A 12,118-nucleotide genomic window follows, 5' to 3' on the forward strand; every position below is an offset into this window, starting at 1 on the left:
TGAACTGGTCGAGAGGCATGAGATGAAGGACAGGAGCCAAAGGGTTCTTGACCTTTGGCTAGCAGCTTGCACCCTTGTCAGCTTGGAGCCATTAGAAAATGATTGTTGGAAGAGACGTGAAACTGAATTGCAAACCATTCAGTAAGAGGAAAGTGACAGACCTGAACTGGTTTCTGAGTGGCACTGGGAACTCTATAACCATTTGCAGTGCCTGAGTGACATCTAGAAAGCAGGAGCCATGGACATCTGGATCAGATGAAAGAACCATGCAACATTTCGGCTTTAAGGAGCACAATTTACAGGACTCCTCTGTTTAAATATCTTATACTTGATTTAGATTTATTGTATTTTGGTAAGCTTCTTTGGTTTCTAACTGTGTGTGAAGAAAGATTGGGTTAAAGTCCTCAAATAAATAAATATATACCCAAAGTAGTAGGTCACTTGAGGTGACCAGCCCAGCCAACTCTTGAATTGATATGGATTTTGGCGTAACTGTTAATCTCACTGTTGGGCTCCATGGATATGTATACCAAATTTCACATCACTTTGGAGATCCATTGTGCTGATGGTGGCACTTTCCCCAATACAAGGGACTTGTGCCAGAGGGAAGGCTTCCTGAGCTTAGGGCCAGGATGTCATTTATGAGATGGATCTGAGGGCTCCAATCCAACTCCCCCTCCATATTTAGTAGTCATGAACAGACAATTTAAGTAGCAATTTGCAAGTTTTAGAAACTGTGTTTGCCGGCAGAAAATGTTCTGGACTAGATAAATTAATAAATGAAGAAATATTTCATATATCAAGGGAATACCAAGCTTTTTCCAGAGACTTCATTGTCCCTTTAAAATGAAATGTCAAGGCCACTGGCCCCTGCTTGGAATGACCACACTAGATAGCTAATCCCATATTATAATCTAATTTGTAAAAATTTGGCACAAGTGAGGATTATAAGGGTTATTTTTATTAGCTTTTTAAAAAGATGAATTGTAACATATTCTGCTGCATTTTATTTCCCTTTAAGAACTCCTACAAAACAAACAGCTGTTTCAGGTAGCTGTCATGATGAAATATGCATGTTTTGAACTGTCCTTTGGCCTTCTAAATTAATTTCATATTTATTGGCTGAGCGACAACCATGTTCTTAGTGTCTGGAGATCCCAGATCTTATCCACAGAATACAGACATGGTAAAAGGTTACAGCACTGGCTTCTGCATTCCCAGTTGAATTAAGAAACTGAAAAGCTGGAGAGCTTTTGCAGAAGTCCATTGGTAGCAATCCAGGGGTGTACAGACAGCTCCAGAGAACTCTGGTCTCTTTCTTTGGCAAAATATTACTCTCTGATTCATTGCAGCCAAAATGTCCTTTGCATCATGTCACAGCCAGAATAACAGTATTGCCTCTATTTTCCTTTTGAGGTTGAAAAACCAAGAATAAGAATATTCAAACAGGCAATTAAATTCTCTGGAAGCATGAGTCCACTAGTATTCAGATACTTGTACCATGTTTGATATTAATGTCAGGGAGTTAAGATCAGGTTACTGCAAAAGGAATCTGCTTTATTCCCGTGGGAACTCTGTCCCTCAATCAAAGGATGTCTTCTGTGTCCCTTTGAGATATCTTGACTTTCTTGCTGTGATAAATGACCAGGGACTGCAGAATAACCTTCTCTCACAGGCCACTCATGAATCCTTCTTGATTTGTGCTCGTAAAATCAGACTCAAAGGTCCCTTTCCCTGGGATCTGAGGAAGTGCACATATAAAGGTCAAGCATGAGAAGCCATTCTTGCTCTCTTGGTAATAGGAGAGAAAAACTTGGCTTATGGAGTTGGGCCTTCATAGCCTTTTCTTCGCCACAAAGATGGTCTTTAAACTCTCCATTCAATTTAAGAGCAGGGGTAAAATGTACACTTTTGGGTGAAGATGAGAGTATTTAAGGGCCTCACAGCTGTTGATACATTGGGTGAAAACAAAACAGACACACAGTACTGAAGCAATGTTGAAATGAGGTGCCTGGAAAAAAAAAGTGCCAAGAACAACCTACAATGAAGTAGGTATGAATTTTGTACAATTCAAGAAAGGAAAAGTGGGTGTGTTGAGTGCAATTCTGGGTCACACAATAAGAAAAAAAATCAAGGACTATCATAAACCATTTGCATACTGCTGCTGCTTCATACACAGAGAATTGTAAACCAGAATTCTGACATATTTTGTGTGTACACATATTGGAGGCCTGAAGATTCAATGCACAAGCATGCAATATCTGGCACATCTCAACAGTTAGCTTGGAAATGTATAGACCAAAGGTCCTCAGCATGGGAGTCACAGACACCTTTCCTGAAGCCCCCCAAGTGTTTTTAGAAAGTGGGTGGGGCAGATGGGGCTAATTGGCTATGCAGATTAACATGTTGTTTTCAGTGGCAGCTGTCACAAGTGTTTGTTTTATTCTCTCTCTCCTTTACCCCCAGAATATTTTTAAAAATTACTCCTCTTGTTCTCTGCACTTCGGCTTCCTCTGTTTGTCTTCATCTCCTGTGATGGCCATTTTGTGACTGGCTCCATATCCTTTGGTAGCTATTTTGTGGCTATCAGAATTCCAAAGATGCCCACAGGCTCAAAACATTGGGGACCCCTGGTATTGACAATACTCAGAGAAGGAAAGAAGTGTTTGCATGTGTGTGTTGAGCAGAACTCCCAGAGGTCAGGAGGGTGAGCTTGGGTGTCCCACACAACTCCTGCAGCTGTATCTGTTGCCTCTTGTGTTCTCTGGATTAAATATGGTCCCTAAATTTATGTTAGGAAATTATGACTATGTTGTGGTCCACAAGAGTTCCACCTGTTGACCATGAGGACATCAGCATTTTAAGAATGTCACCTGTCATTGCCAAACAAACCTTGAACTTATAATATCTATTGTTGGACCTTACTGGCCATTGGAACCCACTTTGTGTCTTTCTCATCATCCACTGCAGGTTGAAGTTTTCAATTTATAGAGCAAATAATTTTGATTTCTGTGAAATGTCATGCACAGTTTTGCTAATACCTCACATCCTTATTTCCACAGCAAAGAATGACAAATTCCCTCCTCCTCCCCCCAGTATATTGGGAAAATCCAGATTTCATGGCAGCACCTGAGGATTTCATTGGCACTCTGCCATGTTGAATTAGGTTTTTATAGAAAAAAAGGTTAGGCTTTTGAAAGTGCACATAAAGAAGTAATGACCACAGGCATGAGGAAATGTCCCTTTTTATTATAATTTGTTTACACAGAAGATTTGAATGAGAAATATGTACACACTTATCTTCATACTGATGTTTTAAGAATTTCACAGAATCAAGTAGAGAAATGGAACAAATATCCCATCCAGTCCAGTGTAAAGAAAATTCTACAATTAAGCATGGCTAGGAGGGGTCTACTCCAGAGAAAATGATCACTGTCCCACAAAAATGTGCTGCAGTAAAGTTATAAGACAATGCACTGATTTAAGCAACTAATCTTGAGAAACATTTGCCCAACTGGGCTTTACCAAGTGAACATCAAGTCATAAAGGCTACTAGGGACACTGACAGCTCAAAGCCCTTTCTACCAGTGACCTAGGTGGTGGGGGAGTTACCCCAGTACCCCCAACTTCTTTCTCTGTATAACCATTTAACAATTTCTCACAGTCCTTTCGAGCATGTCCTGGAACATACTAATCAGACCAGCAATGGGTTCAGAAGGGTGTAACTCTGCTTGAAATTGCATTACAAATGGATGCAATGGAGTTATTAGGCAGATGAGTGCCCTGTGCACCCTTCAATCACTAGTGATGCAAGTTTGCAGTTTGACATTTGCACAGGCCACTCCCAAGTGCATGGGGTGGAGTTTTTCCTTCATCTGCCCTGCAAAACAGGAGACTTCCTAATGTTAGGAATTGGCTTGCCTTCAGCAGTCTGTTTTTATCCTTCAAAGGAACTCCAGGAGTATCATACTCTCTTCCCATTTTATTCCTGCAACAACCACGTGAGGCAGTCTACAGTGAGAGATAGTGACTGGCCCCTGGTTACCTAATGACTGTGACGACAGAGCTGAGATTTGAACTCAGACCTCCTTGACACTCATCACTATACCACACTCAAGATACTTTCAATATGAAGTTACTGGCCTTTAAACAGACCAGTGTTTATTCCATACTGAAAATCTGGTAACCAAAATTCAGCACCTGGGAAAGAAGAGAAAAATTAGACTGCAGCTGGTGGGAATTATGGAAATTAGGCTACTCTTATTTTGCACAGCTTATTTGATCCAGCTTGCAATAATCACAGGGAAGAGCAAGGGTTCCAAAGCTGTAAAGACACAGCAAGAGCTCTGATCCATCAGATCAACTGTCCCTGCAGACCAGCATCCTGTTCTTTACAATGGACAGCTGTATGCAACATGATGTCTACAAGCAGGGCATGAAGGCCAAAGCCTTGTCTCTACTGCTACCATTTAGCAACTGGCATTTAAAGATGCATTGCCCCTGAACATGGAGGTTCCATTTATCCCTTACATCTAACAGCTACTGAAGGATTTATCCTCCATTAACTGGTTTAATCTCATTTTACAATTATCTAAGACAGTGGCCGTCACTGTGGCCTGTAGCAGTGAGTTCTACAGATTGTGTTACATGAAGGAGTGTTGCCTTCTGTTTTAAATCTAATATACCCTTCCCAATGAAAAAACCTTTGTAACTTCTCTTGTAGGGATGATTTTCCAGCCCCTTCACCATTTTGATTGCTCTTTCCCAGATCTACAACGCCCTTATGAGGTAGACGGACAATGAAGGTATACAGGATTCCAAATCCAACTGCATCACAGGCCCATTCCAGGGCAAAACAATACTGCCTTCTTTTCCACCTGTTTCCTAACAATCCTTAGTGCTAAATTAACAGTTTTCACCACTGTCACAGAGTCAACATCTTCACTGAACTTCCCACCTTGCTGCCAACCAACAGTATAGACTTTTTTCAGTGTCGCACTGGCATGCATCACTTTATGCATACTTACACTGACCCTCACTTGCTAAAATGTTACCCACTTTGTACCAATCCTGTTAGTTAAAACTAAATGTTAGTTTTTACCTTCCTGAATAGTGTGGCATTGTCTGTACCCTCAGGACATTTTATTGTTCTGCCCGCCCCTGATTCCCAGTCACTGATGAAACAACACCGGCCCCTAATGAAGACCCCTAGGAAACCCCACTGCTTTATTAATTGGAAATCTTGTTCAGCAATGCCTTTGCTTTCTCCAGTCATTTATTTTATTCAACATACCTAGACAGCACCATAGCTAGAGGACCAGACTACGACCAAGAAAACAAGGGTACATCTCCCCACTGTGACATGAAATTCACTGGGTAACCTTGGTCGAGTCACCAATTCTCAGCCTAAAGAGATTTGCATGGTGCCTTCAGATCCTTGGAGGAAAGGTAGGATAAAAACTGGGGTGGCTTTTCACAATCATAATGGCAGGAGACTTGGTTAAAACAACACGTGATTTCTAATACATTGATTTATGCAGCCAAGACCACAGTCTGCAGCTGTGCCATGAAAACTTGGCATCACCCTCCCCTGGAGCAGAATCGATGCTCTGGGAAAGGTGGCTACACCATTCTTTGGAATGCAGAGTATGTATTCCAATAGGGAGCTCTGCAGGGGCATTTGATTGATTCAGCTCTCAAACACTTCCAAACAGCAATTCCACTCCTCCAAAAAGCATTTCACAGTTTTGGATACTAAGGGGTACTTATTATTTTCTTCTACACTGCACAAGCCAGCTTACCACGTGCCAACATGAAACTGTTGCTTCTGGCAGCAGGTTTTGAGGGCTCACCACTTTCCTCCTGCCTCTTAAATCTCCACCTCCCCAGAGAGCTTACAAAAGAAAAAGGACTGAGTCCCAAGCAGTGGTTGGCATATCATTATGCTGCATTTGCATCAGGAGTCAAAATGTTCAAGGTTTGCACTGTTTGTGTAGAATCAAAACAACTAGAATACTTTCCCCCACCACCACCATCATCCAAAAAGTGAAAAAGGGGATTGTTTTTAAAGGAGATAGATACAGGTGGGTAGCTTAAGAAATATTGCATGCAGACAAAAGCTTATACTCAGAATTAAACTTCGTTGGTCTTAGAGGTGGCGCTGGACTCAGACTTTGTTCTATTGCTTTTAAAGGAATGAGAGATAGAAACCAAACATTTTTGCATTACTATAAATATAACATTATTTGAATTGTTTTAAAAAACTCAAAACATCACACCTACTGGTGCAAGAAGCACTATTATTGTTCAAAGGGAGTAGTTCACACATTTTAACAGGGAGCTGGTATAGCCCTGTGGCTAAGAGACTGAGCTACTGATTGAGAAGTCCTGAGTTTGTATCTTACCACTGCCATCCACTAGGTAATGTTAAACATACCACTATCTCTCAGGCTCCCACCTGAAATGGATCTACCTTATGGGGTTGTTGTAAGGACACACAACAAAACAACACAGGTGAGGTGTTTTGAACACTTTGTAGTGCAATAGAAATGCTCAATATTATTAACAACAAGCCTGGAAAGTAAGAAGTGACTCCTTTGAAGAGTGGTTTGAAATGCAAACAAGAAGACCTAGCAGTCTCACAATAAAACAGATTCTAATATACAGAGAACAAAGAGTTCTATGCACAAAGTTCCAACTGGAAGAGAGAGTTTATTCCAGCACCTGCATCATGTTGTGTCTGGCCCTACCAGAGCTGTCATTACAAGCAAGCTCCCATGAGGGGAAAAAAACTTTCACAGTTTTGGATACTAAGGGGTACTTATTATTTTCTTCTACACTGCACAAATCAAAGAATGCATGGCATAATCTTTAAAAAAACAAGACAACCCAGAGTGATTGCTAGCCACACAAAGTAAACCATTTTAAAAACTGTCATTTGGAAAGATTTAAGCACACGCTGGACTGTGAAATCAGTGGGATTTAAAAGTGTTTAATTTTGCCTGGCTTGAGCTCATTGTTTGCAAAATGCTGGAATGGGATTGTATAAGAAGACGTCGCCAGAAACTTGGCAGTGTTCAAAACAAATCATATTCACACATGAAAGATGAAACCTGATTCATTAGTAGATCAGTGACTATGCTCACTTTCTACTTACAAATCCCACTTGCCATAATAAGGGTGATTGTATTTACCACCTCAATACACAGAAATATACAATTTCCCATTTACGATGAGAAGGGAAGGGGGGGTCATGCTTCTGTCTTTGTTTCCCATGATACAATTAAGGGCTCTCCTTTGCACATTTTGTAAACATGATTGCCATCATAGCAAGATGTCCTGGAGGAAGCACCTGTCAAAAAGATACCACACCCGCAGGTGAAAGAATACACCTCTCCTTCCCCACCCTGCATTTTCAAATACAAACATTTAAAATGCACTTCCTAAAAACAGCTTGTTTGAAGTCTTATTGTGGATGGGGAACAGAAGTTAACATCAGACTCCCTCATTGCTGAGAAGAGCTGCTGCGTCACAGAGAATACTGGCAGAATTCGCAATGCAGTATTTCCAGAGTTAATAAGAACAATCCAGCCCAGGAGGATCTAGATATGGAGAGCAGTTTTAAAGAAAGGGCTGGGCCACAGAAAATTCCATTAGGGCCCCAGCAAGAAGGAAGGAAAAACAAAGAGGGAAATGGGCTTGGAGCACATGCAGCATCTATGAAAAATATCTTGGATTTTTATTGTTGTCTACAATCAAGTGGGCTTCGCATCTGTGTACATCTCTTTGTTTTAAATGACAAATGAGTGACAGCTTGCAACATGAAGGATGGTTTCAGAAACCCATTCCAATTGATTGGGAGGCTTCACAGACAGCAAACAAACAAACAAAAAAGAAATTATCCACATGCTAGAGTTGTTGAGGATATAAAATCAGGAACAGTTTTGTCTAGGAATGCATAACATGGTGTGACAAAACAAACCTATGCTGGGAGCTACTCAACTTTAGCTAATCAAAAATGGTTCTGAAGCCAATTCAATGCTTTGTTAGGCAAAAAAAAAATGTTTAAAATTTATCTACAGAAAAGCAGCAATAAATAAATGTTTGCAACTGATATATCTGTCCTGGAAAAGAGAGAATGAATCTATTGCTCAGATGTTTGAAAAGTAAAGCTTTTTTGTTCCTTAGGTACATTTTCACATGCTCTGCTTATGCCGATACATAAGGTGGTGGTGGATCCTTAGCAGCAGTGCCATTTGTAGGATCATCGTATGGGGGCAACAGCACCTGAGAAGAACAAAAAGAACATTAAGCTTTGAACCCATAAAGGTCAAATCATTTATAGCCCAGCTTTCTTTCTCCAAGGAGATCAGGGTTGCATGCATGAACTGTCTAGTTTGGTATACATAGACTGTAAAACAATGAATGGTGAAATTCATAGCTAAGCAGGGATTTGAACCAGAGCTTTCAAGTCCCACTTGAAGTTTATCCATTACACTAGGAATAAGCAGAAGGCAAACAAGGATCTACTGCGGAGGACAGCAACATGGTGCCTGTGGGCATCACAATGCCCACCAACATCTTTCCTGGTGCAGGTGTTTTTAAAAGTAGGTAGGGTCAGATGGGACTTTTGCCCAGCACAGCTTTGACTGGCCATTGAAAATCTGATTGGCTGGGCAGATTTAAAAAGCACACAATACACTGTTTTGGCAGCAGCGACCCCCCCCAAGTTGGCAGAAAAATCTGTTTGGTGTAAGTGTAGTCCTAATCTGTGAATTCAGCTATCTGCAGATGGGGCTATACTTGGGATATATAGATACCTCATTCCCTAACATTTTGTGGTTAGCTCCACCTCTTGCAGCAACCATTCTGTGACAACACCCACCATCCTGTGTCAGAATTCCAAAGGTGTCTGCAGGTGCAAATGTTGGGGGCTCTTGTTTACTCAACAACTGATGACTGCAGAGATCCTTGCAAGGACTGCTGGACTAGGCGGATTTAGACCTGATCCAACAATTCTTTATTTTAAGCAGGAGCACAGAGTACTGAAGGAGACTGTGAGCAAGTGCTTTTGTTTTGTAAACATAAAACCAGTTAATTGACCATAGGGATCCTAGAAAAAAATAAATAAAAGCAGACTGTGTACAACTGAAGTTAGCTCATTCCAAAGCAACACCAAGCTAGCTCTTGATGGCAACGATCAAATTGCAATACATATATCACAAGTGGGAGGCTCATGAGAAATTGTGGGGAAGAGAGACACTCTCCACCCCATGCTGTCTCCCCTTTCCCTCCGTGCCCTGATTCCAGCCACTGCAGTTTCTTCTCTTCCCTGCTTCTTACCTTCCCTCCAGCTACAATTCCCTCACCTTTTGCTCCATTTTACTTTTCTCCCTCTCTCTAGCTTCACTTCCTATTGCCTCATCCTCCTTGTTTCCCCCCCTGCCCACTCCCTTCCTGCCTCCAACTACTCTCAAATTTCAAAATGAAAGTACAGCAGTCATTTTGGATCCCCTAAGTAGTTTCTAGCCTTCCTAACACTGCTTAGACAAATATTGTCTAGGGGAAATGCCAGAGGAGGCTGGAGATTGAGAAGGATGTGATCCCACTTCTGGATGATGATTTAGGAATTTTCCCCAATCTCTGTGGTAAAGACTATACTGAATAGGGGATATTTCTAAAGGATCACTATGGAGGCCATATTTTCTCTCATTCCTAAGACTGCAGCAGGGAATTCCCTGCAGGATTCAGGCAACTGGGAAGCCTAGAAGCTGCTTAGACAATCCAAAATGGCTGCCAAGATCTCATGAGGTAATCTAATTAGATCTTGGCATTTTAAAGATTTTATCCACTCCTTTATTTTACTGCAAATACATCTGTCCTTTTATACCTGGCCACATTGTACAGATTCTTCAATCACCTCTTTAAGGCTATGTTCAGAATTAAATATATAGATGAGGAACATTACATGTTGGTCTTAAAGGTGAAATTGACTCCTATTTTGTTCTGTTACATCCTCACAGTTCTTTAAAGAACTGGACTTAGGATTTAGGAGATGAAGATGGGAGTTAAAACATAACCCCTCCACTATTCCAGTGCCTTGCTTACATAAAGTTAGGGAAAAATACTTTGTGCAGAGGAAACTATATACTCCTAAAGATACTCGAGTGTGTATTGTTCATTGCTGTGCATCCTCGTCTCATTTTCAAGTTATGTGGTCTTCACATTTCCATTCCAAAAATACAGGACAAAAAATTCTTATGAGTCACATGATGCCACCAAAATATGATGACATGACTATTTGAACAAACCCATCCATATGTATTCTATATATCTCTTAAGACAGTAGTTAATGTACAGTAATTTCACCACTTTACTCATATTTCACTACTTCTATCTGTAAGACCGAGTTTCTGCTGTGCCTTTAGTACTGAAAATTCTATCACATAGCTACAGAGTAATTCTGGATGGTTGCAGTAATTGTTTCTATGCTCTTACGCATTAAATTACAAGCTAGACTCATTTCTTTCTGTTTCTAAGACACGTACTCTCTCACACACACTGTAGAATGGGAGCTGCTTCCCCATGGTATGATGCTATGCCACTGGGAAATGTATCTGAAGCTTGCAATCTTGGCTGGTGATGATCAGGTGAGAAGACTCACAAGATTACCATCTACCAACAGCATTATAATAGCCATACAAACTCCTCAGCAGCATGGGACCTTGATACAGGAAAGAAGCTCCTCTTCTATAGCTGCATGTGCAAAAGGACAGTTATATAACTATCCACCCTGGGATACTGACCATCACCACCATAAACACCATCTCCAACTCTAAACTCCATCAAACTATTATTGTCACATTTTTGTTAAGTATTTGCAAATACAAGGAGGATATATGGTCTGGAAATCACATCCACAATGGTGCGCAGTCAATGCTGTTGCCTTCTCAAAATTCAAACCCTTCCTTGTCATGGGGATTGTTAGAGGGAAATGAATTGGGAGAAAAGGGCAAAGGGATTTGGAACTAGGTGTGTTAGTATTCCCATCATTTTAAAAAGAAGTTGGGTAGTGTGGGTTTTTCTAACCATTATTTGCCAAACGCCAACATATATTTTAACACCGCACAACCAAACGCCAAGTCACAGAATTGGGCTGGGGATAACACTTTGCAGGGACTAAAACTCTCCCCCCTGTGATCTAAAATGATTCACTTGGGCTCTGAGAACTTAAGTACAGCACAGAACTCTCCTATACAAGTTGAATTTTACCTTCTAAGAATTGTACCCCTGTAATAATAAGGCTGAATCAAGCAAAAAGCAGCCTGGCACTATACCGGATTTGCTTCAAGGTGCTGGTTCTGACCTTTAAAGCCCTATATGGTCAGGGTCCTGCATACCTTAGGACTGCCTTTCCCCATATATGCCCCAGTGAACACTTCGGTCCGGGTCTCAAAACCTGTTGACAGTTCCCAGCATCAGGGAAGTTAGGCTCCAGTCAACTGAGTCCGCTTGCGGAGAGGGCGGGATATAAATTGAACATAATAAATAAATAAACTAGAGACAGGGCCTTTTCTGTTGCTGCCCCTAGCTGGTGGAATGAGTTGATGAAGGAGGTTAGGGCCCTGTGAGAGCTTCCACAGGGTCTGTAAAACAGCACTCTTCCACCATGCTTTCCCATAATGGTAACTTCTACAGCAAGGGATTAGGCCCATAAACCAGAAACTTAAACATCACTCTGGATTTCTTACACGCTATGGCAATCTGGGGTCCCTTTGGAACACCTAGTACTGAACATCCAGTTATATTGCTACCATCAAAATCTTAACTATTTGTATGAACTATTGTACTAGCACCTATTGATATTCATGTTTTAATAATTGTTTTTATGTTTTATCACTGTTTTATCTTGTTCGGTCATTGTTTGACCCCAACCTGTGAGCCGCCCTGAGCCTGCCTTTGGTGGGGAGGGCGGGATACAAATAAAATAAAATAAATACTTGTGTTCAGACCTACAGACGCTGCCTAAACAATACTACATGTTGGCTTTTAAACTGATCGTACTCTTCTTCCCTCATGGTCATGGGAGACATTCCTTCCACACCAGAACAGCTGTTAA

General features: G+C 41.1%; 1 protein-coding gene across 1 annotated transcript in view; it reads right to left on the minus strand.

The window, feature by feature from the left end:
• Window positions 1-7,717: 7,717 nt before the first annotated feature.
• The window catches only part of LAPTM4B (lysosomal protein transmembrane 4 beta), an 82,719-nt gene continuing 78,318 nt past the window's right edge, over window positions 7,718-12,118 (minus strand). Inside the window, exon 7 of the mRNA XM_060243459.1 lies at window positions 7,718-8,286. Coding sequence (XP_060099442.1) covers window positions 8,209-8,286 — 78 coding nt within the window. The 3' untranslated portion in view covers window positions 7,718-8,208. The remainder of the gene's footprint in view (window positions 8,287-12,118) is intronic.

This window comes from Heteronotia binoei, chromosome 7 (assembly GCF_032191835.1).
Source record: "Heteronotia binoei isolate CCM8104 ecotype False Entrance Well chromosome 7, APGP_CSIRO_Hbin_v1, whole genome shotgun sequence".
In the NCBI taxonomy this organism is placed as follows: Eukaryota; Metazoa; Chordata; class Lepidosauria; order Squamata; family Gekkonidae; genus Heteronotia; species Heteronotia binoei.